Below are 27,301 nucleotides of genomic sequence, written 5' to 3'. Positions count from 1 at the left end.
TTCGCTTTTGATATAGGGAAATTTAAAATTTATAGTAGATGGTGACACGCCACTTATTGAGAATGGCAAAGTTGTATCTGTCATAGCAGAATTGCTCTCAACCAAGGCAGACATGGTGGAGAAAGCCCTGCTTTACCGGACGGTGGCCACAGGCCGTGACATCATTGACAAACAGCACACTGAACAGGAGGCTAGCTACGGCAGAGACGCCTTTGCCAAGGTGAGACTAGACTTGAACCGTGGGTTGCAGCATAAGTGAAATCTCTACGGATGTCTTCAGACATCCCTGACAGTGGGCTAAGGAAACCGTGAGACTTTTTGGCCACCACGGTCTCAGTGAAGCCCTTGGCTTATCACTGCTAGAAAAGCAAACTAGACCAACTGTGGAAATGTGTGGGGGAAACTACTGCCTTAGCAGAGTATGGCACTAGTACCTCACTGCCTCATTCTCTGCTGTCTTCCAACTTAGCCTCACAAGTTCTCCTGTCTGCGTCCAGCCTCAGGACTTCTCTGTACATGTCATGCCTCTGCTAAGGTTGTTCCTCTCTCATACACGGGGCCCTGTTAGTCATGCCACTGACTCAGGCAAGTAAGGCCTTCCCTGGATTGCCAGAACACAGAATAGATTAGAGTCACTTCAGGATGGGCTGGGGAGATGGCTCAGCAGTTAAGCACACTTACTGTTCATGCATAGGACTCAAGTTCATTTCCTACCACCCACTTGGGCAGCTTAAACTACCTTAGTTTCAGCACCAGGAAAACCAACACCTCTAAGGGCACCTACATTCACGCACATGCAGACACATAATAATTTTTAAAAGTCACCTCAGACACTGAGTCACCCTATTCCCTACACTCCTTGGAGTCTGTGACTTTCTGTGTACTCAGTGCTGTATTTCCAGCAAACTATATGTCTGAGTACCCAGCAAATGTTGAATGAATGAACTTCCTAAGTATCCAAGTCCATTTACTCATAGCCTAAAGTAGGAACAGTTTCAGAGGTGAGAAGTACAGATGCATCCCTGATGAGGTAAGGCATGGGCATACGCTTAGAGAACAGTCTTAAAATACGAATGGTAGCCAATGACCCTATTTAAAACCCAGATTGCTTCCTTCAGTTTGGCATACATCATGTGGCTGTCTGGTAATCGGTGACATACACTCTAATCATTCTACTTAGGCAATAACACATGAGCTGAGCAGTCAGGAGAAGGGCAGATGGGTTCGAAGACATCCAAAGTCCAAACACAAAGGCTCGTTCCCAAATAGACAAGGATATATGATGATCTTTCTGTCACAGGCAATATATGAGCGCCTCTTTTGTTGGATTGTTACTCGCATCAATGACATCATCGAGGTCAAGAACTACGACACCACAGTACATGGGAAAAACACAGTTATTGGCGTCTTGGATATCTATGGCTTTGAAATCTTTGACAACAACAGGTAAACGGGGTATGACACTGAAAATCCTGCTACTTGTTTTTCTTTAGTTCACCCTAACATTCCCCATCTCCCGTAGCTTCGAGCAGTTCTGCATTAACTACTGCAATGAGAAGCTGCAGCAGCTGTTCATTCAGCTGGTGCTGAAGCAGGAGCAAGAGGAGTACCAGCGGGAAGGAATCCCCTGGAAACACGTGAGTGCCGTCCCATCATTCCCTTCTTTCCTCTCTGATCTAAGTGGCAGTGGACCGCCCTCTGGTACTGCTGCCCCCAGTCTCTGAAGCCTGTGATTGGAACACTGGGACACTTGTACTCCTGTCCAGTTCCACACTCGCTCTTTCGCTGTCACCTCTCTCCTCGTGGCTCTTTGTGAATGTTCGTAATTGTCAGAGACAAACTCTGCCAATGAGATGTAGACAGGAAGTGACCCTGGTCAGAGGGTCACAGCTGAGAGGCTGGCTCTCCAGGCTTCCTTGTTCTCTCCTGCTCCTGACAGAAGTGAGACCTGTATGCGTGTCATTCTTCTTAAACATTTGTATTTTAAAACAATTTTGGGAGTAGACGTTTAAAAACTCTCTGATGTTTTCTTATAGTTATTTGTTTCTGTTTTGTGAGATTTTGTTGGGTTCCTTTGTTTCTTTTTTTTTTTTTTCCCTTCAGAGCTGAGGACCGAACCCAGGGCCTTCTGAGCTAAATCCTCAACCCCGGGTTCCTTTGCTTCTTAGGGAGCGGTCTGATGTTTTCCCAGGCTGGCCTTGAATCCTACTATGAAACCAGGATGACCTTCGCCCCTCATTCCACCTCCACCTTCCAAGTGCGGGGATTACAGGCTCTCGCTGCCATGCTTGGTTGCTGAGTTTATAAAATTCTACTCTCACCACACATTAAAAACAAAGCCAGTGTTTTTTCTTTGATATCAAACATAGAATTGACATTTCAATTCAAAAGCTATTTGAAATGTCATATTTAAATTGTTTTTATATTCATATCTTCTCATTTTTTTTATTCTACTTATTTAAAGAGTGGGACAGTAAATAGCACTTATGCCTAAAATTGCACCTTTGCCTTCCACCATGTGTTAAATATTAGAATGCCATAAAATGTCATTGAGGTATATTTTACATATTTAAAATAAACCAGAATTGTCAACTTTATTATAAAAGAGCTGCCTGTTGTTTGATTTAAACAGTGACCTCTCATAGCTATTTAAAACACAATTCAATTAAGTTTATATGAAGTTTCCTAAGAAAAAATCTTCTGTTTAATATACAATATAACTGAAGTTTAAGCCTGAATCTTATCATAAAAACCTGTTATTCAGGTGTGATTTTTTCCCTTTGTAATCTTTTGTTGAAAAGAGTGAGCATCTTTTCTGTAATGGAAATTTTTTTTCTGTAAGGTTTCTCAGCTCAGATTTTGCTAATCTAATTCCTGAAGTGTCATTAACACATTTCTGTGTGCCTGCATGCTCTGTGTATTAGTGATAAGATCTAGTGTCTTGACTGGATTCAGAATAAGTTTTTCTTCACAGCCTGTTTTCTCTCCTGGGTGTGAATGCCTGTCAGGAGTTCATAAAAATCTGATTATCCCTTTGATTCATTTGCTTCTAAAAGCAAATAATACTTGTGTTTTTTAAATTTCTATTTTTACTTATGCGTGCATGCATGCTTGTCTGTATGTGCACCACATGCTTACAGGTTCTATGGAGGCCAGAAGAGGGCACTGGAAACCCTGGAGCTGTGGTTACAGGATTGTGAGCCACCTGATGTGGGTGTTGGGAACTGAATCAGGTATCTCTGTGAGAGCAGTAAGTGCTCTTAAGCACTGATCCATCTCTGGAGCCCCTACAAGTCATTTTAACTATTGAGAACGTCATACTCTAGTGAACTCTCATAAAGTTACATTTTAATTTTCAAATCAGTTGGTTGCCTGAAGCTTTCTAAGAACATATTACATTCATTGTATGTTTTATATAGACATAGCTGGATTTTAGAGTTTAATTCTAAAGTTCGTTATTCAGATTCCATAGTCATAGGAAGAAAGTTACTATTGAAAGTGTTTGTATTTGGAGTGAGGGTATGGCACGGGACCTCCATACCTATAGGCAGGTCATCCTGCATATCTGTCCCAACTCATGGGTATTCAGGTCACTAGAAGAACCTGATTTTTAAAAGCATGCCTTAAGCAGTGCTTAAAGCACCATTAAACTTAAAACCAAGAGTTGCTAGTCCTCAGCCAACGTCAGTGGCTTCTAGGAATACAGTTGGAATTTTAAGGAAATTCTAATAACTCGGGACAGAAAACTACTTTCACAGTCCTAATATTTGAAATGTTAGCTTGTAATAGATTTCCTTCATTTTTTTGTATTTAGGACACTTTTCTAAAAGTGTAAATAACTTTTCTCCATAACTGAAAATATAGTACTGAACATATAATCATGCAAACCTGGGTAATTCTTGCAGTAGGGCTGTCCTGTGCACTGGTTGGTTTAATAGCATCCTGACCTTTACCCACTCCACACCTGAAGCCTTCCCCTTATCATGACAATCAAAACTGTCTGCTGACATTACATCATATGTCCCCAAGACAAAATTAATCTCAATTGAGAACCCCATTCATGAAAGAGTGGGATTGGGTGCGGGATGGGGAAGCAGGAAGGACTAGGACAAGAATTAATCACTTTTGCCTGAGTCCAGTCATCGCTGATGTTCCCTCCTTAGCACAAGAAAGGAGACATTAGGGTGGAAAGCTCTGCTACCATGTGTGTTCACTGTAGTGCTCGTCCTCACTACTGTCCGCCCAGTTGTCACTGAGGTGTTCCGTACATCTGTGAAACACGAGGGGACACCTGTGTGTCTTGCTTGTTGGGGTTCCTGTTCTCCTGGGCATTGCTTTCCTGCTTGTCCTGCAGATTGATTACTTCAACAACCAGATCATTGTGGACCTCGTGGAGCAGCAGCACAAAGGCATCATTGCAATCCTGGATGACGCGTGTATGAATGTTGGCAAAGTCACTGATGGAATGTTCCTCGAGGCCCTTAACAGTAAATTGGGCAAACATGGTCATTTTTCCAGCCGAAAGGTAATAAGATCTTCCTCTTATCTTGAATTATAAGAATTTTGCTTATCGTTTGGCAGGGCAACACTGCTTTATAATAAGTTAAAAGAATGTACAGTCAAATAAAGGGGAAAGGCCTGATCTCTGTGAGTTCTTTTCTGATACAGTGATGAAGTTGACAGAATCATAGTATCCAGGAGAGGGCGCTACAGACTAAGGAATTTACCAGATGCAGGAAAATGAACAGGATTCTTTAAAAGCATGATGTCATTTATAGCCAATAGGTGCTGAGTCCTTGTCCATGTGCTAGAATTTGATGTCTGCATAAGAAATTGCTTTTGTCCTTGACTTTCCACCACAATCGTCACTGACAAAATATGGAGTGTGTTCTGACTGCATTCTTCAGACCCTGGGACCCTAGAGATGTTAGCTGCAGTCATGGTTGTTACAGAGAAATGCATTCTTTCAGGGTATTGAGTAAACTTCCAAGTCTCCATTTTTTTACAATCTAAAAATGTCACAAACCACATTTGTATAATAATTGGTAGGGGTTGTGGTTCTCAGACTTTTGTATGAGATGTATATACAGTATGCTTGTCATGCATGTTTGTTTAGGAGTCTGTGTTGGGGAGGGACACCTCATCATCAACCCAGGCTTCCACACATACTCAAGCTTGTCCAGGGACCAGATGCTGCCAGGGAAACATTCCTTGTTCCTTCCCATCCAGAAAGAAATGGGCAGCAGCCCTGGTTCTCTGTAAATCTGCAGCATGTTGTCACTGCTGCATGAATAAATCTACTTCCTAACTCTGTCCCCTTCAGAATTATGTAATTATGTAATCTCCACCATTAACTATGGAGAAGGTGTGAGTCATCTGTAAATTGATTATTAACTGACACTTATCTAATGGCAGTTACTTGTAGCGACAAACTGGTCTTCAGCTAATGCAGACTGATCTTTGACATTAAGAACCTAGGTCCCTTTATCCTGTTCCCACTCACACCCCAAAGGTTTAATTAAGTACCGTTCGTTTAAACAGGTCTAGTTCTCAGTGCTGGGCACAAAACTGCACAAAGTAGAAAATAACCTTAGTCACAGTGAGACTTTAGGGGGCACCTTTATCTAGGCGAATGGCTGACTGGGAGGTAGTTTAAAGATGTCATCACAGCTTATGGAAATTCATCTACTAAAATACCCTCTGGATGCTAGACAGTCAGTGTTGGTGAAATTATTTAAATTTGTCATACCAAATAAATCTTTCTTAAATTGTTTATATTTAAATAGATATCTGTAAGTCTCAAAAGTGACACCCCAAATTATTATTCTATCTTTTACTGTGGCCATTTTTTATAGCTGAATTAAGTAAATTGGTCAGGCAAAAAATTATTTTTTTCATTTTATTTTGTGTGTATGAGTATTTTGCCTGCATGTATGTGCATCATGTGCATACAGCATCCTAAAAGGCCAGGAGACAGCGTCCTCAGGCTGGAGTTGTGGGAAGTAGGACTTGAACCCAGTTCCTCTGAAAGAGTAGCCAGTGCTCTTCACCACTGAGCCATCCATCTAGTCCTTGAAGTGTTTTTGAAATGTAATCTCATTTTCTTCTTTTTTGAGATGGACTCTAGCTCTCTGTTGCTCAGGCTGACTTCAGACCTCTGGGCTCTGCTGATCCTCAGCCCCTCAAGTGACTAACACTGGCATTGCATGCTAACACACTAAGCTGTAATCTTTCTCCTTAAGGCAACCGAATATCTTGTGTATAAACACTTGCTACTGATTTGATAGGAAATACTAAATAGTCATTTATATAGTGATTGATTTCTTTCTCTTTTATTTATTTTCTTCCTTATTACTGTTTTTGGTGGAAGTTCCAGTTTCCTAATAAACTAAACACCTACTTCTTTTTCTTCCTCCCTCAGTATTCCCTGGATAAATACTGAGATGGAGATATTTAAAGTGTTTTCTTTTGGGGAATTTGTATATATGTGATATGTGTATATGTCTGTGTGAAAGCATATATGGAGGTCAGAGGTTAATATTCTATATCTTTTCTATTACTCTCCAACTTTTTAAAAATAATTTACATTTATTTATTCATTTGGGCATGTGCATGCATTTATATACATTGGCACACGTGTGGAAGTCAGAGGACAACTTGCAGGAGTTAGTACTCTCCACCATGTGACTTCCAAGGATCAAACTCAGGCTTGGTGGCAAGCACCTTTGTCCATTGAGCCATCCCACTGGCCTCCTAGTTTATTTTTTGAGACAAGGTCTCTCACTGAGCCCAGACCTCCCTGATTGACCTATCTTGACTGGCCAGCAAGCTTCAGGTGTCCTCCTGTCTCTACCTTACTAGCACCAGGATTACAGACATCACTGTGCCCAACTTTTATGTAATTGCTAAGGGTCCAAATCAAGTCCTCATGTATATGCTGCAAGCACTTCACCAAACAAGCCATCCCCCAGTCTCATCTCCTAAGGAATTTTACCTAATAAAAGAAAGAAATGAAATGGCCAAGCTGTCAGGATGTTTAAATCACTCATACCCTTTTGTTAAATAGTCCCATTGGTTTGTATGTTAAGCCAGGTTTTGTTTGCCACTGCTGACTCATCACACAGATTTGCCTACCAGCTCATTAAAGAAAAGACTGCTGGCTTTTATTTGGGGCTAAAAAAACTTCCTTTGCATTAAAGGTACCATGGAGAGGCAGTCACATGATCCAAACAACTATAAAATATTTTAAAATAAAAAGCTAAATAATAAATATATAACAATACAAGAAAAAGTTAAAGGAGTTTTGTGTGTGTGTGTGTGTGTGTGTGTGTGTGTGTGTGTGTGTGTGTGTGTTAAGGACAGTCACAGCTTTGCATTTTATCCAAATATCAGAATGTCATAATTTGAGTCTTATTCCTTCAGGAGTTTTACAGATTAAAGGATATTTCAAAAGGAGGCCAGGAGAGGCAGACAGGCTAGAGAGAGTGCTCAAGAGTTAAGAGTATATACTGGCCTTGCAGAGAACCAGAGTTCAGTTCCCAGCACCCATGTCAGTCAGCTCACAACTGCCCTTATGGCAAAAAACCCCATATGGCCTCTGAAGGACCCCACACTCACCATGCACAAGCCCTCATACACACAACTAAAAGTTAAAAGTGCACCTTTGAAAGAGCTGGAGGATGCATTTTGGAGACACCTGTATACTCGATGCTTTGGTCTCCACGTCTTTCTCCGGTAAGTGGTTATTGAAAGAGAAAAGTGAACCTCCAGCTTCCTGTGAGTCTTCATTTGTGAATGTTTTCCACACCGCTCCTTCAGCACCTGAAGCCTGCTGACCTGCATTACGTGCTGTATGCCACTGTCATTCAAGTGGTTCTACTATTACAGCATGAAGAGGTGCTGCATAGATTATTACTTGTCTGTCTGTCTGTGCTCTACTGTACCAAAGAACATTGGAGGAAGTCATGAACAACCACCAGGACTTGCCTGCCATGTCATAAAGTATCCCCCTTCAATGATAAAGAGGTGCACACATTGCTCTCCTGTGAGGAGCACTAGGCTGGAGTCCAGCTCAGCAGGCAGATGAGCCAAGACCTGTATGCATGAGGACATGCTCCTTTCACTCCCTGGGGCCTTTCCAGGGCCACCGCTTACTAGCAATTTGCTGTAGTATTATGTGTGTACCTCACTGACCCTCAGCCATGTATGTGAGGGAGACATTGCTATACTCTGAGTAGTTGTAAGGACTGTGATATGTGTAGTCCTCAAAGCTAGAGCCTTCAGTGCGATCCTCCCAAGTGGAGCACGGAAGAGAAAGATTCAAGTGTCAGAAGATAGCACAGCACATGTCGCTTTCTCGGAAAGCCACACTTCTCCCGTTGGTTGGCTGCCCTGCCTGCTAGGGTCCATCCTTTACATCCAGCTAAATCAAGGGCATCATTTTCCAACCTCTGACCACACTGGGTAGGGAATAGCCACACTTCATATGCATTGTCCAGAGCTGGCCACTTGGCCATATTGACTAGTAGAGCAGCCAGCAAGTGGCAGCCAGCTGTGTGCCACAGGAGTGAATCACTGCCGAAAGCCTTTACCTTGTCAGCCATGGATTAAACAAACCCCACAGAATGGGACTTTATTTGGGTATTGTAATTTGTGGTGTTTGGTCACAAATATTAAGTTGGAATGTACTTTTAGAAGTTAAAAATATCTTTTTTCAAATTTATGTCCTTTATCTCTTAGACCTGTGCCTCAGACAAAATCCTGGAGTTTGATCGGGACTTTCGAATCCGGCATTATGCAGGTGATGTCGTGTGAGTATCTTACTCTGGTGCCTAGCATGATGATTTGCATGCAGCCTCTCTTCAGAAAATAAGACTAGGGAACTATGAGTCATTTTTCCTTTCTCATGTTTGGGGGAGTGGGGTTGTTTTAGTTTCTTGATTTGAAGAAAGTGACATAACTTCATTTCTTCCTTGCTTCTCAGACATTTGGTTTGAGCATATGCTGTGTGACTCTGTGTACTTCCTGGTGTGGTCGGAACTCAATAAAAATGAACTAGTGTATCAGTAAACTTGGAAACAAGGGTTTATCAGTCAGGGTCTCTGGTAGACACGTGGATAAGATGGGCTCTGCCCTTAAGAAGCCAGCAGGTTAGTGAGTAGATGCATCCAAGCCACAGGAAGGGAGGAAAGGACTGAGCTGGGAAGGCACTCAGCGTTCTGGAAGCAGAGGAGTCTGGAGAAGACTTGCGGGAGGAAGCAGTGTGCAAGTCCAGCACCGTTAAGTGAAAGCCTGGAGGAAAGCGAGAAGAGAGCGAGGGGCAGGGAACTACAGACCACGCAGTATCTGCAGGGCATCAAGCAGCTTTGAGAGCAAAAGCGGTTTTATTATCGTATTGCCAGATAATGTTTGAAAATAGAATTCTAATTCTTTAATTGTTTATTGCCTTACAAATAAAAATAGCAATTGGCAAATACCAAATGGTGTGAAAATTACCTTGGTATGTTAAGTTCCAGGTGTTCCTGTATCAGACTGTCACAAACCAGTGACTTAAAACTGTAGCCACCTAGGCTCCTGATGTAGCTTAGTGCTAAAATGCTTGCCTGGGATAGGTGGAGCCCCCAGCACCACAAAAAGAAACACAGAAGCACACATGTGAGGTTTTGTAGTTTCATAGTTCAGTAGAAAGAAAGATCAAAATCAGGCGAAGCTTTTCTCGGGAAGAGTCTGCCCCCTTCCACCTTTTGATGCTATGGACATTCCTTGGCTTGTGGCTTTACCTCCTATGGCTGCTCCCTTCGTCCATTGCTTTCTCCTGAGTGTTAACTCTCCCTCCATGCTAAACGGGTTTGGTGGCATCTATGGCCCCAGTCATCTATTGGATTAGTTCCTTCTTTCAAGATCCTTAACAAAATCACATCTCTTTACCAGAGAAGACAGTATTCCCAAGTTCCAGTGTGGGAGTTCTTTTCCCAAGGGACTGTGGTGTGGCCGTCACTTGGTACGGGGTCATTGTTCAGGCTGCATTTGTTGTTTCACTCTTCAGTGAACCCCAGTCCTCATTGTTCCTTATCATTTAAAACGATACCTTTTCCTCTACCTTTTCCTCATTTATTATGTTAGGAATTCTTCCCACGTAACCCATTACAAGAAGAGATTATCAAGAAAAAAGCAAATGATTATCTTTATAAATGCTGGAAAGCCATTCGAAGACACTTAAATAGCTATTTCTGAAAAATTAAAACCCCAGAATCATAAAACTATATGACTCTAAATTACCACCCTCTGTCAAACTAGCCATCATTGCAAGATGTCATTATCCCCCACCATTCTGACCCTGTGCCCAGGTTTAGAGTAAGAAAGTCCAGGTCCACTGAGATGCCTCCCACTAAGATAAGCCCAAGCCTCATCCCAGGCTGCTGTTTGATGATCGGGGTGGTGTAAGGGCAGAGCTGGACAGAGGCCTCTGCCCCCGCAAGTCCTCCCATTTTATAGAGAAATCAACTTCTACAGAACAAGTAGACATCTGACCCAAAGGCTCATGCCATACTTATGGGAGAACTGAGGCAGTAACTAGGTTTCCAGGCTTCTGGTCCAGACTTCCAGCTGGCATTCACTACCTCAGGCTTCTCCTTCAGCCTTTCAGTCCTCCACTGGATTGTTATGGATTATCTTTAGATTCCCAGTACTCTATAGGGTATGGTATCTGAGCACGAGGTGCTTTTCATACGAGATGTGCATGTGTGTATGTGATTGAATGTATGTTTAAGCATAAATACACACATGTGCATATACATATGAGTGCATAAGAAGAGATAGGCTATAATAATTTCCGTCTGAGTCATAGCAAGTGTTGTGACAAACTCTGAGTAAGAAAACACTATAATATTTTTAGGTCTTGTGGTATGCCTGGAGAGGCTGATGTGCTGGGTTCTGGGTGCTAGGAATTATTTTTATAGGATGAAGTAGGAAGGGTGGTGAAAACATATTCAGGAAGTAGCAGGGGTGTATCCATCTTTGCTATAGTACAGATTGGAAATGCCTGGGAAAGTACATGAGATCAAATCACAGTGAGACTTGCACACCATACTATGGTCTTTGAAATTCAACTTGTGTGGGTTTAATAATAGATTAAGAGTAGGGGAGTTCACGTGTTCAGTTAAGAATGACAGAAAGGTATTATGAAGATCTATGTTAGGCAGGCAACAAAATAATTCTGGATGTGGTAATCTTAATTTCCTGTGGATAGCACACCTGGATAATTTTTTGTTTTGCAAAATTAAATATGTAAGGCTAAAGGTCAGGGTTAGGGGCCTGAGAAGTATTGATGTGGTTGTCAGACACAGAGCAGACACAGGCAAGAGAGCAGAACTGCTAAGGTGGAGTCTAGTTAGCGTGTGCAGTCACCTAGCCTGTACCTACTCGCCCAGAACCCTGGCTACTCTTTCACTCCAGCACAGAGTGGCTCCCTGTGGAGGCCTTTCTGGTCACACAGTTTCCCTGCCTGAGCTCCTCTAACCAATTGCCTTCTTAGCTGGACTTTCAAAGCCTTACTTTCTGTCTTCCTCCTGACGGTGAATAGTGGGCTCTCTGTAATGTATGTGAATAGTCTCTCTGTAATGCTCCTGCATGTGCCTGCTTCCAGCCCTTCGTCCTGCCTGTTGCCCCTCATTATCTGCCAGTCCTTTTCCTCTCTGCTCACCCAGTTCTTACCATCCTTTGCAGTTCTCCTTGGACTCTCTCATACCCTGCACACTGAGTGGTACTTAGGCAAGTCACTTGACCTCCCCACGGATGGGACAATTAGTTCCTGTGTGCAGCTGTTTTGCTTTTCTCTTAGGAGTGCTGGATGATAAATACAGCTATCTATTTTGCAGTCATCTTCTTGAGGTAAGCTAGCCAGTAGAGAATTATATTCCTCGAATGCTGGGACTGGTGTTCACTCTCCTTCTGGAGGAGAGAAGTAGAGTCGTTTTTATTTGGTGTGCAAGGTCTGGCCTTTATTTCAGAGCTAAGGGAACTGGCTGTGCAGAAATCTGATTATAAAACTGATAGCAGGTGCTGGGGATTTAGCTCAGTGGTAGAGCGCTTACCTAGGAAGCGCAAGGCCCTGGGTTCGGTCCCCAGCTCCAAAAAAAAAAAGAACCAAAAAAAAATAAAATAAAATATAAAATAAACATTTTAAAAAAATAAAATAAAATAAAATAAAACTGATAGCAGAAGACCTGTGCACACCAGGGCATCTCGGGCGTGGCTCTTACATGATGACAATGCCTACACTCTGTTCTCTCCTCAGGTATTCTGTCATCGGTTTCATTGACAAAAACAAAGATACTTTATTTCAAGACTTCAAGCGCCTCATGTATAACAGGTATGATTGTTACCTTTACTTGAGTTCTTTGACATTCAGTGTGCACATATTCAGGCACATATACATGAAATAAACCTCTCTTAAAACAGAAGAAAACAGTAATAAACAATATCACATAAGAAACAGAAATGGTGCCAAGATTAAGCAACTGTGTTTGTTCATGGGATAACTCATTGGATTCTTGAAAATACTGATTTCTGGGCAGTGGTCAAGACAAATGTTTGATTGGCATGGGCTTGAGAGAGAGTAGAGAATGAAAAGATGGGCACAAGATGTTTAAATAATTCTCTCAAGATCTTTTGCTCTAAAATGGTTTGTCCGTAGATGCCGAAGCCACAAAGAATGGGGACAGAGCTGTCAGCAGTAGAAAGTTGCAAACACATCGAAATAGGAAAGCAAATCCATGCAAGAGCTGAGCATCAGAGAATGGGACTTTCAGGAAAGAAAGCCAGTGTTCAGTTTGTCAGGTGGTACGCACCCATTTGAGGAACAGTTGGCAGAGTCTAGCATTTCTCTATGTAGAAAATGTTAAACTGGAAATATAACCACTTTTGACCAGTGATAATGTCACAGTATGCTGTCAAGCTTGTGTCCCAAAAAGAACACAAAATGGTATTTGTTATGTTTGTGCATTTATCATGGCCTAGAAAATCAGCTGACAGAGCAGCACCTCTCGGTGTAGACTAATGTAGCCCAGGATTACAGCCCCAGGGTAGAAACGAAGTAACACATGATGTATTACGGAAATATTGAGCAGTCACACAGGGTACACTACTTAACGTTGGCCTGACAGGTTGTTTTCTATTGGAAAAATCTGCTCGGGAAGCCACACAACTGGGGGAACTTGCTTACTAATTGACAATGAAAAATATTACCCGGAGAAGCTAGTCTGCTTGTGTGCTTGGTAAGCACGGAGTTAGAACAAAGGAACTTCGACTGGGCGAGGTGAATCCATTTTATCATCCTCCAGAGCAGTGAAAAGATTAAATGTCTGCTCACTGCTGCTTACTTCATATGCCTGTGGTAGGGAAGACCTTGAGGAGTCCTTTAGATGAGACAAGTTTACCCACAAACACTTTTTGATGTTTTCTTGGCTGAGCAGCCTCCCAAATCTGAATGCATCCTTCTTTTGTATATGTTAATGTGACCCTTGGCTCTCTAGTTCTTTAGAACCCAACAATTACACACACACACAGGAATGGTGTGTATGTTCACTTTTGTGCACATGTGTCTGTAAAGGGAAGAGTGGAGCAGGCAGATGGCACAGGAATTTTTACTTGTTCTCTTGTTGCTCACATCTGCCCTACCTTTTATAAATGCTAGGTTTCTGGCTTTGTTTCTCTCACTTTAAGAAAAAAATCTAGGTGTTGGAGAGCTTGCTGCTCTTTCAGAGGACTGGAGTTTAGTTCCCAGCACCCATATGATATAGCAAACAAGTATTTATCCAAGTATTTAAGATATCCTTTAAAAAAAAAACTGTTTGGGGCTAGAGAGATGGCTCAGAGGTTAAGAGTACCAACTGCTCTTCCAGAGGTCCTGAGTTCAAATCCCAGCAACCACATGGTGGCTCACAACCATCTGTAATGGGATCTGATGCCCTCTTCAGCGTGTCTGAAGACAGGGACATTGTACTCATATAAATAAAATAAATATTATATGACTTTCTGGCCTGAAAATTCTCCCTTAAAATGACCATGTTTATTTGGATTTTTTATATCAATTCTAATGTGATATTTAATCATATTTTCAGTCTTCCTCCTCCCTTCCACTTACAGCATTCTATGAGAATCCTCTCCAGTTACAGCCAGCAGTAAATAAGGTAGAGGAAGGATTTGGGTTAAGAACTGCCTAGATCCAAACAACAGTGCCCCGCAGCCTTCTGGCACATGAAGACTTCCTAAAGTGCACACACAAGCTTCCTACCATCTGGAGACCCTGTTTAGTAGGTGTTTGAAAGGCACTGTAGGAAGCTGAACACCACAGTGAAGGGCCATCATTTGAATTACTTCTCTGCTAAAGGGAAGAAAGGAAAAACAGTGTGCTTTTATGTGTTCATTTTTATAAGAGTATGACAGGAAATGACAGGCTACCACCATACAGGGATCAAACTATCCCGATCCATTTCCTGGCTCTATTGATGGTAGTTGGTCCTCTACAGTGGTGGCATTAGAAGTATCGCCCTCTCTGGGCACACAGCCAAGCTCACGGCACCCCTTCTGCCCTCTGGCATCATCTGTTTCTCCATCTCATGGTGACCATTTGCGGGCAGGTGTGAATCACATTCACAGCGTGCTTTAGAGAACCAACTCAGTTTTTCACAAGGGAAAGAAAAATGGACAAGGTGGAGGAGGAATAAATACAATTAGCAGTGAATGCCTGTTAATTATTGTCTTTGCTAACCCCAAATTTGTCAGGAAAAACAATCTGACAAGAAAAGAGATCCCCCAGTGAAGCAACATTTCCAGTCCCAGCTATTTGAAAGTGCAAAGCACCAAAGGGAGGCGGAAGAAAATCACAGCCGAGGTGTTACACACACTTTATGAGAGGAAAGCTCCACAACGCCAAGTAACAAATCTGCGGCTTCACCGTGGAATTGGCCTGAATTGCATCTTTAGATTTGGGTCATAGTAGCCCTAATATGATACAATGGTGGGCTGGAACCACTATCACTACGTGTGAATGTGCTAATAAATCCAGCTCTAGTGGCTGGCTTTGCGAGGAGACTATCACACAGTTATGTCCATATCCCTAGCCGTGCGTTGGTTACCTATAGAAAAGATTTTCCCTTCCTTATTGTCTGCCACGATGTGAGGACCACTTTCCTGCTACAGACCTGTCTTCAATTTTGTTTGGCCTTTATAAAAATATTCCACAGATATATGTGTGTGTTTATATAAAATAAGTGTACTGACTGGTTTTGTGTGTCAACTTGACACAAGCTGGAGTTATCACAGAGAAAGGAGTCTCCCTTGAGGAAATGCCTCCATGAGGCTGTAAGGCATTTTCTCAACTAGTGATCAAGGGAGGGAGGGCAGATTGTGGGTGGTGCCATCCCTGGGCTGATGCTCTTGGGTTCTAGAAGAGAGCAGGCTGAACAAGCCAGGGGAAGCCAGCCAGTAAGGACCATCCCTCCATGGCCTCTGCATCAGCTCCTGCTTCCTGACCTGCTTGAGTCCCTGACCTACTTGAGTTCTTGTCCTGACTTCTTCTGGTGATGAACAGCAATGTGGAAGCTGAATAAACCCTTTCCTCCCCAACTTGCTTCTTGGTCATGTTTGTGCAGGAATAGAAACCCTGACTAAGACAATAAGATACATATGAATGTGTATATTCTAAGAGCCACATTATCTATGCAAGTGATCTACATAGTAATTTAATGGATGTCACTTTAAAGAAGTTTAAAGAATTTTTTTAAAGTGCTACAGTTTGAAAATTGTCTGCAGTGCAGTCTGGTATAAACATTAATATGGTACAAACATGGTGTAACCGTAGTTTTCTCATGCATGGTTTCCCAGGTGGCTTGGTGAATCCCCTCTGCAGTGCCCTGTGATCCTAGGACACACTTGACAGCACGGATTGCCTTTTTATTCCCCTATCTAAATGCAGCTTTGACTCATTCTTTCTCTGTTCCTCAGCTCAAATCCTGTGCTGAAGAACATGTGGCCGGAAGGCAAACTGAGCATTACAGAGGTGACCAAGAGGCCTCTGACCGCCGCCACCCTGTTTAAGAATTCCATGATTGCTTTAGTAGACAACCTTGCTTCAAAGGTAATTCTTTTCCTTTCTAAATGTCCTTTATAATCCACAGATTCGCTCTTAACGTGCATTAACATACATTGGAGAACATGTGTGTGATTTACTTTTTAGGTCATTATCCTTAATTAAGTTGAACAGTATATATTCAACGTGAACAATAAAATTTTTATTCCTGTTTAAAAAGAATCTTGACTAAATTAATTGTATCCCAGATGAATTCTTGTTTTTAAATTCAAACTTTTTAATCTACCATTAAGGTCAAGGGGAAACTGCCATTGTGGTTTCAACTAAATGTATGACATACCTAATACCTGGAAAGATAAACTGAATCTGTGCTGGAAAGTCAGGCGGGCTGGAGAGGGAGGACTAGAGGTGGAAACGCTTGGATGTGACTGTAGTGGTGCTCCACCCGTCCATGTGTTGTGTGAGTAGCAAGTGACCAGAGGAGTTTAAACAGGAATGTAGCTTCTTAGTATCATCCTCACGTTGCTTTAAATGGTTAGACTGTACGAATGATTAATGACAATTATTTCTGGTTTTTGCTGTTGCTTTGATTGTGATGTTGTCTGATAAGTTGAGTCTGTCTTTTTTTTTTTTTTTTAATTTTCAAGTACAGGTTTTATTTTCCCCTCCCTCAAAGAGCAGATTTCTGTTCCTAACTGCTGCTCTTGACAGGTTTGATAAATTAGCAGCCTTCTAGGACTCGTTATTTTTAGCTCCTTTATGTCTTCCTCTTCTGGCAATTTTATTGTATGTTTTCTTCTTTATTGTTATCTTTTTGAAATCTATTTTCCTTGTAAAAGAATTAATTTGCATCTGTACTTCACCAAGGCTACAGTAGGCAGATACGGCAAGTGCACATCTCATCAGTAGCTTTGTGTTTTCCCACCATCATCCCTTGGCCTCAATAGCAAATAAGCTCAGGAATTTGTATAATTAAATTTCCAGGAAGACAGACAACACGGGTATAAAGGCTAGAATGCCGTCCACATCCTGAGTCTCTGTGTCCATACTGTTCATATCGTCTTTAATCTGCTGCATCCAGAAAAGAAGGGAACCTAGAAAGAAGGCATGCAATGCAGGAAGAGCTGACTGCTATGGAGGGCATTTACTCTTTAACTAGAGAAAGAATCACTTTCCCCAAAATGGATAGATGTATATCTGTCACCTCAGGAAGACTGACACTGTAAAGCCTGCTTAGGCTGTACAGCAAGTTCCAGGTCAGACTCAGCTACATAGGGAGACTGTGTCTCAAACACAGGAAACTATGAAAACCTAATTCCAATCTTTTCTAATACATCAAAACAACCCTGTACCCAGGGAGTAGGAAATATGTATTCCTTTCAAGTATAAATGGAACCCTTTGCAAGAATTGACCACATGCTGGGCCGCAATGACGCAACTATTTTGAAAGACTAGGTAGACAGTTCCATTCTCCATCCTCAAAAGCAGGTTATTTAAATGTGCCTGAAAGCTCTAAAACTAAAATGCATTCCTAAGTAAGTCACAGATTTAAGAGGCCATCACAACGAAATTATAAAATATCTGGGACTGCTCGACAAAGAATTGACATTTATAGGATGTTAACATTTGTATACCTTTAGAAAGCAACAAATATGGCTAAAAGTAGGTAGGTTCAACTCAAAGAGCCAGAAAAGAAACTCAAGAGGAGAAAATAACTTTAATGGCAGACGCTAACCATAATAGAGAAACCAAAAACCTAGTAAATAGACCAAACCTCTAATAAAACTGACTTTTTACAAAAACCGACGGGTTGAATGGAAGGCCTTTATAACCTCTGATGCTAGAGGTCAGTGTGTTTAATAACTGGCTGCTAACACATTTTAAAATTTTAGTTTGCTAGAAACATGTTAAAATTGATTCAAGATGAAGTAGGAAGTCAGAATAAAACAGTAACCTTCAGGACTCTGAATCACTAATCAGAGGTCTATTGCCCTCCAACGCCTCCAGGAGCATCAGGGCTGATGATTCCACAGACGCAGTCTATAAACTCTAACACAGCACCTGTCAGCCTACGGGAGGCGTGAAGAGAGGCCACTCACTTTACAGGAGTTGTGTTACAACAGTGCAAGGTTAATCTGAGAAAATAAGAGATTGGTTGAGTGTAAGAACACAAGCAAAAGTCCTAAAAGTGTGAATGAAAGTTGCCTTTTCTGGTAGCATAATAAATACAGTGCCTGAAACAACACAAGTATTAAGTCAGTTCTTTTTAAAAAATCAACTTCTGAAAGAAGAAAACACAATTATTTTCTTGAGGATATCACCTTCATAACAGACCTTAAAGACTTTCCACAAGGAAAATAGGAGCTCACTGTGAAGAGTGACTAGGGGGCAGGAGGTGGTGGTTACCTCTGGAGAGATGACTCAGCGATTTAGAACATTTGTTGCTCTTCCAGAGGACCCAGGTTCAATTCCCAGTACCGACTTGGTGGCTTAGAGCCCTGGGTTTTTCCAGTTCCACAGAAAGTGACTCTCTCTTCTGGCTCCTGTGGGCACCAAGCTCACGTGTGGTGCACATATGTACATTCAGGCAAAATACATAATACATAAAATAAATCTTAAAAATAAAAAAAAAATTGTGACCTCAAGTTATCATATGCTAGAGTGGGATTAAACTGCAGGCCCAGGTGAAAAGTCCTGCTCCTACCAATCACAGAAAGAATCCACACTGGGGAGAGGGCTCACTGGGCCCAAGCGTGAGGATCTTAGTTCTGAACCCAACGCCCATGTCAAAGCTGAGTATGGTAGTGCATCTATGTAACGGCGGTGCTAGAGAGCAGTGGCAACCATCTCAGGGGCTCACGGGCAGGCATTCTTACTGAAACTTCAGGTTCTGTGAAAGCCTGAAATAGCATGAAGAAGTTACTAAGGATGACACTCGACATCAACCTCTGGCCTTGCACGCCTACTTGCATGTCTGCATTCATGTGCGTGTGCACAAGCATACACACACACACACACACACACACACACACACACATACCAAAACTCAGAATGTTTAGGCAAGAGCCTGGAAACATGAGCAAAAACAAATAACCAGACAAGTTACAGAAATAAAGCTGAACAAAAAAAAATTAGTGACAATTAAAAAGTTTAAAATCATCTAGAATTACACTTAGAGCCATCAAATAATAATGAACACATCTAGCATGCATGTACTCGGGTGCACAGAAGGGGAGGAACACAGAGCAACACTTGAAGTTTGCCCAGGAATGCTAATAATGTTTTAAGACACCACTGTCCGAGCAAGCCAGGAGGCCAAGCAACTCCATGCTGGGAAAGTTAAAGGAAATCTGATGTGACACCTAGTGAAGTGCAGAGCCCCAAAGACAAGCGTCTTGCTTGCTTTTGTTGGGTGAGAAACAGGCTCTTGCTATGTGGCTGGGCTGTCCTGGGGCTTTCTGCACTGAGAATAAATGGGAACTCCTTCCTGTCTCTGGCTCCCAAGCACAGAGATTCCGTGTGAGCAGTCCACACCTACTTCAGATCAAGTCTCTTAAAAGCAGCCAGAGAAAGATAGCTTAGCTTCAAAAGAATAATAATCAGGCAGAGTGGAAAGGACTCAACAGAACTCCATACTCAGAGAATGCTCTTTCTACAAAGACATAAGAAAGACTTGCTAAAAAGAAACCGAGTGTTTGCCAGCATTAGAAGCTCGCTAGCAGCAGTGAAGATTTGCACCAGGATGCAGAAGCACCTGGCAGCTGCACTCTCTTCTTAGGCTTGCTGGCTTCCAGTCTGGGCCAGAGCCTTCCTTACTACCTGACAGTAAGTCATGTGTGGAAGAGGCCTTGCCCCATCTTTTCTTCCCTGCTTTTCAGGATTTTATTGGAAAGCTGATAAGTACTACTTAGCCAATTTCCCAGAAGTGGAACGCCATGGGACATTTCTCCACAGTGTTTCAAGTGTACTATCCTCTCTCCACCTAGAATCTAGGCTCTAGAACATCTTTTAAATACAGAGAACAGGCCCTAGCTGTATACAGCCTGATGGCTCTGTAAACTGCTACCAGCAGATGATCAGTAAGTTACTAAATGAATTTGAATATGCCTTGACCCTTTGACAATGTGCGAAGCAGATCAAGCAGATGTACCATTTGGCGCACTTTTATGAATTATATTTTTCACATAAAACCTAGGGAGACAGGTTAAGGGAATGAGATCACTGTGAACTCCAGCAGTTTAGCCTTTATACAACACCGAGTTCATCAAACTTAGGATTGCCTAGGCTGAGTCAGGCGGTATTTATAAGTGAGAGAGGAGGTGGCATTTATAAGCTGAGACAGAATGCTGATTAAATATAGAAAAGTATTCCCACTAGATTCTTTATCCAGTGACTTACATCACTAGGCAGGCTGAAAGGGCTTCCCCACCTGCTGGTTGGCTGTTAGTGCCTCGTGGTATTTCTGCTTCCTGCGTTCAGTGCTCAGGCTGGTGCGATTCCACTTATCTACTCAATAAAGTCTCGGGCATGAGCTCGGATGATTGCTTACACTGATCGCTGTGTCCACATCACTGCATGTGTACTCAGTTCAAAGTATTCTCTAACTCACCTCATAAGTATGTTCCTTAATTCTCAAGCGTGAAGTTTTCCTAATAGTCTCTGTTTCTTTGATGTCTAACTTAAGCATTTCACCAGAGGATATCCTCAGTGTGATTCTTATCCTTAGAAATTCATTAAATTCACCTTCATGTATGTTTTGTTTGTATTTAAAGATAGCTTATATTCAATATTCTGTGCAAGTCCCAGTAGGTCAAGTTTGGCTATCCAACTGTACGGTAGTATCCCTACTAATTTCTTCGTTGGGTTGAAAGCTGAGTTACCAGCTCTAACTTTATCTACCTCTTCTCATGTACCTTGAGCACCGTCAGTCTTTGCTTTAAATATGTTATATTCCTTTAAGTTAGAACTGTCACATCTTTCTGGTGGTTGATCCATTCTCATTTGAAACATTCCTTCCTTTCCTCCTCCCTTTTATCTTTAAGTCTACTTTCTGTAAATATTACAACTATGCAAACTTCTGTTTTGACTAGTGTTTGTACAGTTTCTTTTTAGCTCTTGGAGATTTATTTCTTTATTTCATTGACTCTGCATGTACATTATTGTGTGTGTGTGTGTGTGTGTGTGTGTGTGTGTGTGTGTGTAACACATGCCTGCAGAATACCCAATAGAAGCAGTGTAATGAAAACTTTATTTGGGCTTATTGTTTTTGAAGATTCAGTCCGTCTTGGTGGGAAAGACTTGGTACTGCAAAATAGTTCATAGAGAGCCAGAGGCAGGGAGGAAAAATGAATTCTGAGACTCAGGTCTCAGTCTCCTTTCCCCCTTTTATTTCACCCAGATACCCAGCCAATATGATGGTACTGCCCACATTCCAGCCAGATTTTACCATAATCATTTGTAGAACCGTATCCTTACCATTAATTCTTTGCAAAACTGTCCCTTCAGATACACACAGAAGAGTACTACATCAGTGTCCTAGGTGATCCTACATGTGGTCAATCTGACATTAAAGAGGAAATAATTACACTACTTAATAGCAGAGATAACTAAGATGCAGATATGCCGATTCTGTGTAGTGTTGCGTGAACACCAGAACACACCAACAGATCTAAAAGCACTTAGATATTTATTGTGCTTGGTGTTACTTGTCTAGGTTTATTCCCCAAGCAGTGAGATCTTCTATGTCAGACGGCTCACCAAAAACCTTCACTTAATAGTGACCTCTCCTTCCCCATGGCACTAAGTCTGATCAAAGTTAATCAGTACTCCATATGAAAACTATTACAAATTTTACCAAAGCTACTTTTAAAAGTAGGATTCTGCATAAACATTATGATAATATTCATCCTCTACTTAAGTATACAAAAATATTGAAAATATAAGAATTGATATTTTAGGATTAGCTAGCATAGCAGTGTGTTTCTTTGTTCATTTGATTGTTTTTGAGACTGGGACTCATTATCTAGTTTTGGCTGGCCTGGAACTCACTGTGTAGATGGCTGCCTTCAAACTCAGAAAGATCTACCAGCCTCTGCTTCCTGAGTGCTGGGATTAAAGACATGGGCCTCCAAGCCTGTCATCAGTTATCTCTTGATGCATAACAAATTATTCTTAAATATTGTACTTAAGAGAACCATAGCTCATTATTCCTCATGATTCAATGAGTTGACTGGGAATTCTGCTGGGCTCAACAAGCAGAGGTCAGGATGTCAGGGATGGTCAGTTGAATGGGTGAATGACTATGGCCTGACTAGTCACTACTTATTCATGTAGTGTTTGGCTTCTTTACATGCTAGAAAGGTACCATGGATACCACTCCAGATGTCCCTTCGTATTACTTCTGCTGTATTGTATTGGTAAAGCAAGTCACAAAGCCAGCCCAGATTCAGTGACTCCTACCTCTTAATGGTTTATGCTACCAATATCATGGTCATGTCACTCTTCCATAGATGACAAGACCAAAATAAAGACAGGTATACTAGACAGGTATGCCTTACCAGATAATACCAACCCTGATACCTATGAGGTGTCTTGTAATTAATTTTCCTCTGACACTACTAGCCAAATTGTTACCTGGTTCATCAAGTTAAAGGACAAAGTTACTAATGAGATTGATGTTGATTTCAAATGCCATCTTCAAGTGAACCCACTTCTGTATGACTTGGATACAATTTTTGAAGTATTCTTGGTTGTTCTTTACATTTAATAATTTGTTAGAATGATTTAAAGAACTGTAAAAATTCTATCCCTATGGTAACAGTTTTATTATGAAGGATACAAACAGCCAGATGAAAAGATAAATAGGCTGATAAAAGCTGGAAGTAGGGCCCAAGTACAGTGGCTTTCTGTCCCCAAGGAGTAAGGCTGTACCATTCACCCAATATATCAATACATCCTCCAAGCCTAAGTGTCGTGAGTTGCTAATCAGGGTTTTAGTGTACAGGCATGACCGATTAAATCATTGGCTGGCTGCATAATTTACTCTCCATGCCTTTTATTATGCCTTATTTACTTTGCTTGTTGCTATTTCATAGATTCCTAACTTAGGAATCCATGTAACTGTGTGACACAGAAAGGGTGAAATCAAGGTCTCCTTAGCAATCCTTAAATTAATGATTATCCAAGGACACCTGGGTGGGTTCAGCCTATAATCACCTAGGCCTTTGGTAGGGAAAGGGAGGCAAAAAAGTCAACAACAGAGAGCTGACATGAGAAGACTCAGCCATTGCTGTGTGTGAGATGGAGTCTCGTTGTGACAGAATAACTGACATAACAACTTGAAAGGAGGCAAAATGTATTTTGACTCTTGGTTTTCCTTCCATTATGATAAGAAGAGCATGGTAGAGCAGAGCAATTGATGTCGTGGCAGCCAGGATGTGGCGTGCTATGGGTAGTCCCCTTTCCCTTCCTGCCAGTCAAGCCCGAGCCGCTGAGGTGTTGCAGCTCACATTTCCCTTGGTAATCTTCTCTGAGCCCTCTCAGAGACAGTGAAGACGTGCACTTAACTCATCTCCAAGTCAACAATCACAATTTACTGTCACAGCTGAAAGGACAAACAAGCTATCCCCAAGGTCCTTCTGAAAGTAATGACTCTATATCACTGTGACTCTAGCTGTTGAAACCCATCCCAGACTTCTACCTCCACAGCTGTGAGATAATAAAATAATATTTTAAGCAACTAAATTTGTCATAATCTGCTGTACCAACCATAGGAAGCTAATTTAGCAGGATTTGCACAAAAGAAAGAAAACAACTTTATTTTTATGGTGTGGGAGCAAAATAAATATATAATTATAGCTTCCTTTTTAGGTATTGAAAAGTTATTTTTTTAAGTGTAAATCAGTTGACATTCTTCAAAACTCTACTACTTAAATCATTTGCTACTCTTTGCCATCTCAAGCCCTCCATGATGCTCAAAATTACCTAATATAACTGTGTAGGACCCTATCTTAATTAGGGTGCATCTGTGTGTCTGATGGATAATGGATTCAGAGAAGAGAAAGACAGTCGCTATTCTTACAAGTAGGATATATTTGACCTCTTTGATTCATCCAGTGATAATTTATTCATTATCCTCAGTGTACCAGGATCTATGCCAAACATGGCTTTATATTTAACAGGAGTTGATATCTAATGTCTGGTACAAAATGTAATGACACAGAGGGGAGAATTTTTAGTGGGGTTTTTTCACAGAATCTCTAATGCCTATTGATGGCTTTACAATGTTTCTGTTACCCATAAAGTTTCGTGTTCTTCAGAAGCACAAACTAATGCACCAAGAGCAAAGGTATAGCAATATAAGGCCAGTGGCTGGCATGTGGGGAGCCACTGCAGGACCCCCAGGCCTGACCTCCATCACACCACGTTCTCTGTCACAGTTGATCTTTACCACAGCTGCTGTATTCTCTTCCTTTGAGAAATTCCTTCAGTTAATTATATATATACAAAACTCAGTGTTTACACATCCTAATTATTTGCTCCTTAGCTGTAACCCCTTTCTACTGTTTCTGATGAGTCTTGAACAGTAAAGTATAAACTGGTGACTACATGAGAACTACTTTGAATTGAAGCAGAAATAATGTTTCGTTTACAGGCAAATGCCCAAGTGGTAGGAGGCACTGATCTTAGTTTGACACAGTTGACACTAATGACACACTAGCATCCCTTGTCTGCACCTGAGTTCTGTCGTTGCTTATTTATTTATTTATTTATTTATTTATTTATTTATTTATTTATTTATTTAGGAGCCATACTATGTACGTTGCATCAAACCCAACGACAAGAAGTCCCCACAGATTTTTGATGATGAGCGCTGCCGCCATCAGGTAGAATACCTGGGACTCCTGGAAAATGTGAGAGTGCGCCGGGCAGGGTTTGCCTTCCGCCAGACCTATGAGAAGTTTCTTCACAGGTAAAATCTGGAGTCTTACCCAGGACTCTACTGTAATACTTCCTTCCCACTTGTTCCTAAGCCAGGTGTTTCACTTCTTTGAACTTATTTCTGCATCTATAAGGTGAATGTTAAAATTTCATTCAGTGGTTATAGTGAGAACTAAGAAAAAGTCCAAGTCCTGGCATATAATCGATCTTCACTATTGTATGCACTATTGCTATCGAAGCTGATACAGGAGCGATTGGCATTCCAAGCACCGGGGTTGTGAAATTATACTGACTGGTCTGAGGCGTGGATTTACCACTTTCTAGTCCTGTGACTGTTTTTCATGACCCAGTTTCCTTGTATGTGAAATGAGGATGAAGTAGTAACTACCTTGAAGGGTGCTTGATGACTGGGACAAAGGACCCAAGGCACTTAGAACAGCACCTAGCTGTAGGAGCCAGAGTGTGAATTGGTGCTGCTGTTGATTTAGGGATGGCAATGACGGTGACTCTTGGCAACTGGGAGCTAGGGAAATGACTTCATTCTCATCAGTTTCATCATGTTAAGTATCTATAACCATTTCCAACATTCTGGACTATAGAGCTCTCTCTCTCTCTCTCTCTCTCTCTCTCTCTCTCTCTCTCTCACACACACACACACACACACACACACACACACACACACACACACACACACACAGTGAGTATATAAATATAGAAGACTTAAACCAAGGGCTAGAAAGGTGGCTCAGTGTTTGAGTGCACTTGCTGTTCTCCCAGAATACCTGAGTTTTCTTCCTAGCACCTACATGGGTCTGCTGGTTTAAATAAGAATGGCTCCCATAGGCTTATGTGTTGGCATGCTTAGGGAGTGGTACTACGTGAAAGGATTAGGAGAGGAGGTGTAGCCTTGCTGGGATAGGTGTAGCCTTATTGGGGTAGGTGTGGCCTTGTTGGAGGAAGTGTGTCACTGGGGATAGTGGTCTTTGAGGTTTCAAAAGCCCATGCCAGGCCCAGGATCTTTTTCTCTTCCTGCTGCCCCTAGATCCAGATATAGAGCTCTTAGCTACTTCTGCAGCACTATGTCTGCTTGTGTAAAAGCCCCAATTCAATTTCTTCTTTTATAAGAGTTGCTATGGTCCTGGTGTCTCTTCACAGCAGTAGAACACTGAGTATGACTGAGGGGTAGCACATAACCACCTATACCTTCAGCTCCACAGATACAACACCCTCTTTAGGCCTCCTTGAGCAGCTGAGCACACACAGGCACACACAAACACAAATAAAACATAAAAATAAATGTAAAAACTTAAACCAGAAAACTCTAATGTTTGAGGTCAGAGGAGCCTCTAAAGGCATAATACTTCCAGAGAGAACCCAAGTATACAAAGGTTAGAAAAGATAAGGTCAGACAGAGTGGGAACAGCCAGGAGAAAGAGTGTGGCACTTTAAGAATCACATGATCAGTATAGGTTAAAGATGCTAATTTTCTGGCATGGTGTGAAATAGCAGAGAAATAGGCAGAGCCTGGCTCGTTTGGACTTTGTAATTAGGCCAAAGCATTGAAATGTTGAAATTAGTGAGTTTTAAGCATTGAGTAATATGTCCTATACATGTTCAAGTCACTATGGTGACCACATGCTGGGGGGGAAAAAGATGTGTTGGGATTCTGCTACTGTAGGAATCTAGGAGAGATAACTTGCAAATAGTGTCTTCAGCAGTGTGTTACTGTGACATATGGGTAGTGGACACCTTCAGGATGCATTTGGAGCTAGATGACAAGGCTGGCTTGTACACGAATGGCCTGTGATGAGTCAGGAATAGAACAGAATGAAAAATGACAAGTAGATTTTTGGTTTGAGCATCTGGGTAAACACTATACTGAATAAAGAACTTTGAAGTAGCCGGAGAGATGGCTCAGTTAGTAACGTGTTTCCCAACAGAAGCATGAAGAAAAGCTGATAAGCAGATTCCTAGCACCCACATAAAAAGCCAGGTACACGCCTATAGTCCTAGTATCAGAGAGATAAAATAGGAGTACACTAGGGGTTTGCTGGCCAGCCAGCCAGTCCAAATCAGTGAGAGACTGTTTCTCCAAAAACTAAGGTGGGAAGAGGAAACAAAAAGGGAAAAAAAAAAAACAACGTAAGGTTCAGTGACTGCAGAAGACACTTAATGGCCAGTCCTCACACATACCTGCACAGCATGTACATGTGAACCTGCACCACACATATATGAACATGTACACATACATAAACACAAGGAAACAAGTTT

The 27,301-nt window shown here is 41.6% G+C and overlaps 1 protein-coding gene across 2 annotated transcripts in view; it reads left to right on the top strand.

Annotated features, from left to right (window-relative positions):
* Myo1d (myosin ID) overlaps positions 1-27,301 on the top strand; it is a 276,692-nt gene that overhangs the window by 93,505 nt on the left and 155,886 nt on the right. For both annotated transcript variants that reach the window (XM_087569948.1, NM_012983.2), the window contains 8 exon segments: positions 17-220; positions 1,301-1,446; positions 1,523-1,637; positions 4,355-4,525; positions 8,740-8,810; positions 12,296-12,370; positions 16,006-16,138; positions 24,895-25,061. In XM_087569948.1, the coding sequence (XP_087426074.1) occupies positions 17-220; positions 1,301-1,446; positions 1,523-1,637; positions 4,355-4,525; positions 8,740-8,810; positions 12,296-12,370; positions 16,006-16,138; positions 24,895-25,061 (1,082 nt within the window).

The sequence above is a fragment of the Rattus norvegicus genome, chromosome 10, assembly GCF_021556685.1.
Source record: "Rattus norvegicus strain SHRSP/BbbUtx chromosome 10, alternate assembly SHRSP_T2T, whole genome shotgun sequence".
Lineage (NCBI taxonomy): Eukaryota > Metazoa > Chordata > Mammalia > Rodentia > Muridae > Rattus > Rattus norvegicus.
The sequence above is the reverse complement of the archived record's forward strand: the minus strand, read 5'-3'. Positions and strand labels throughout refer to the sequence as shown.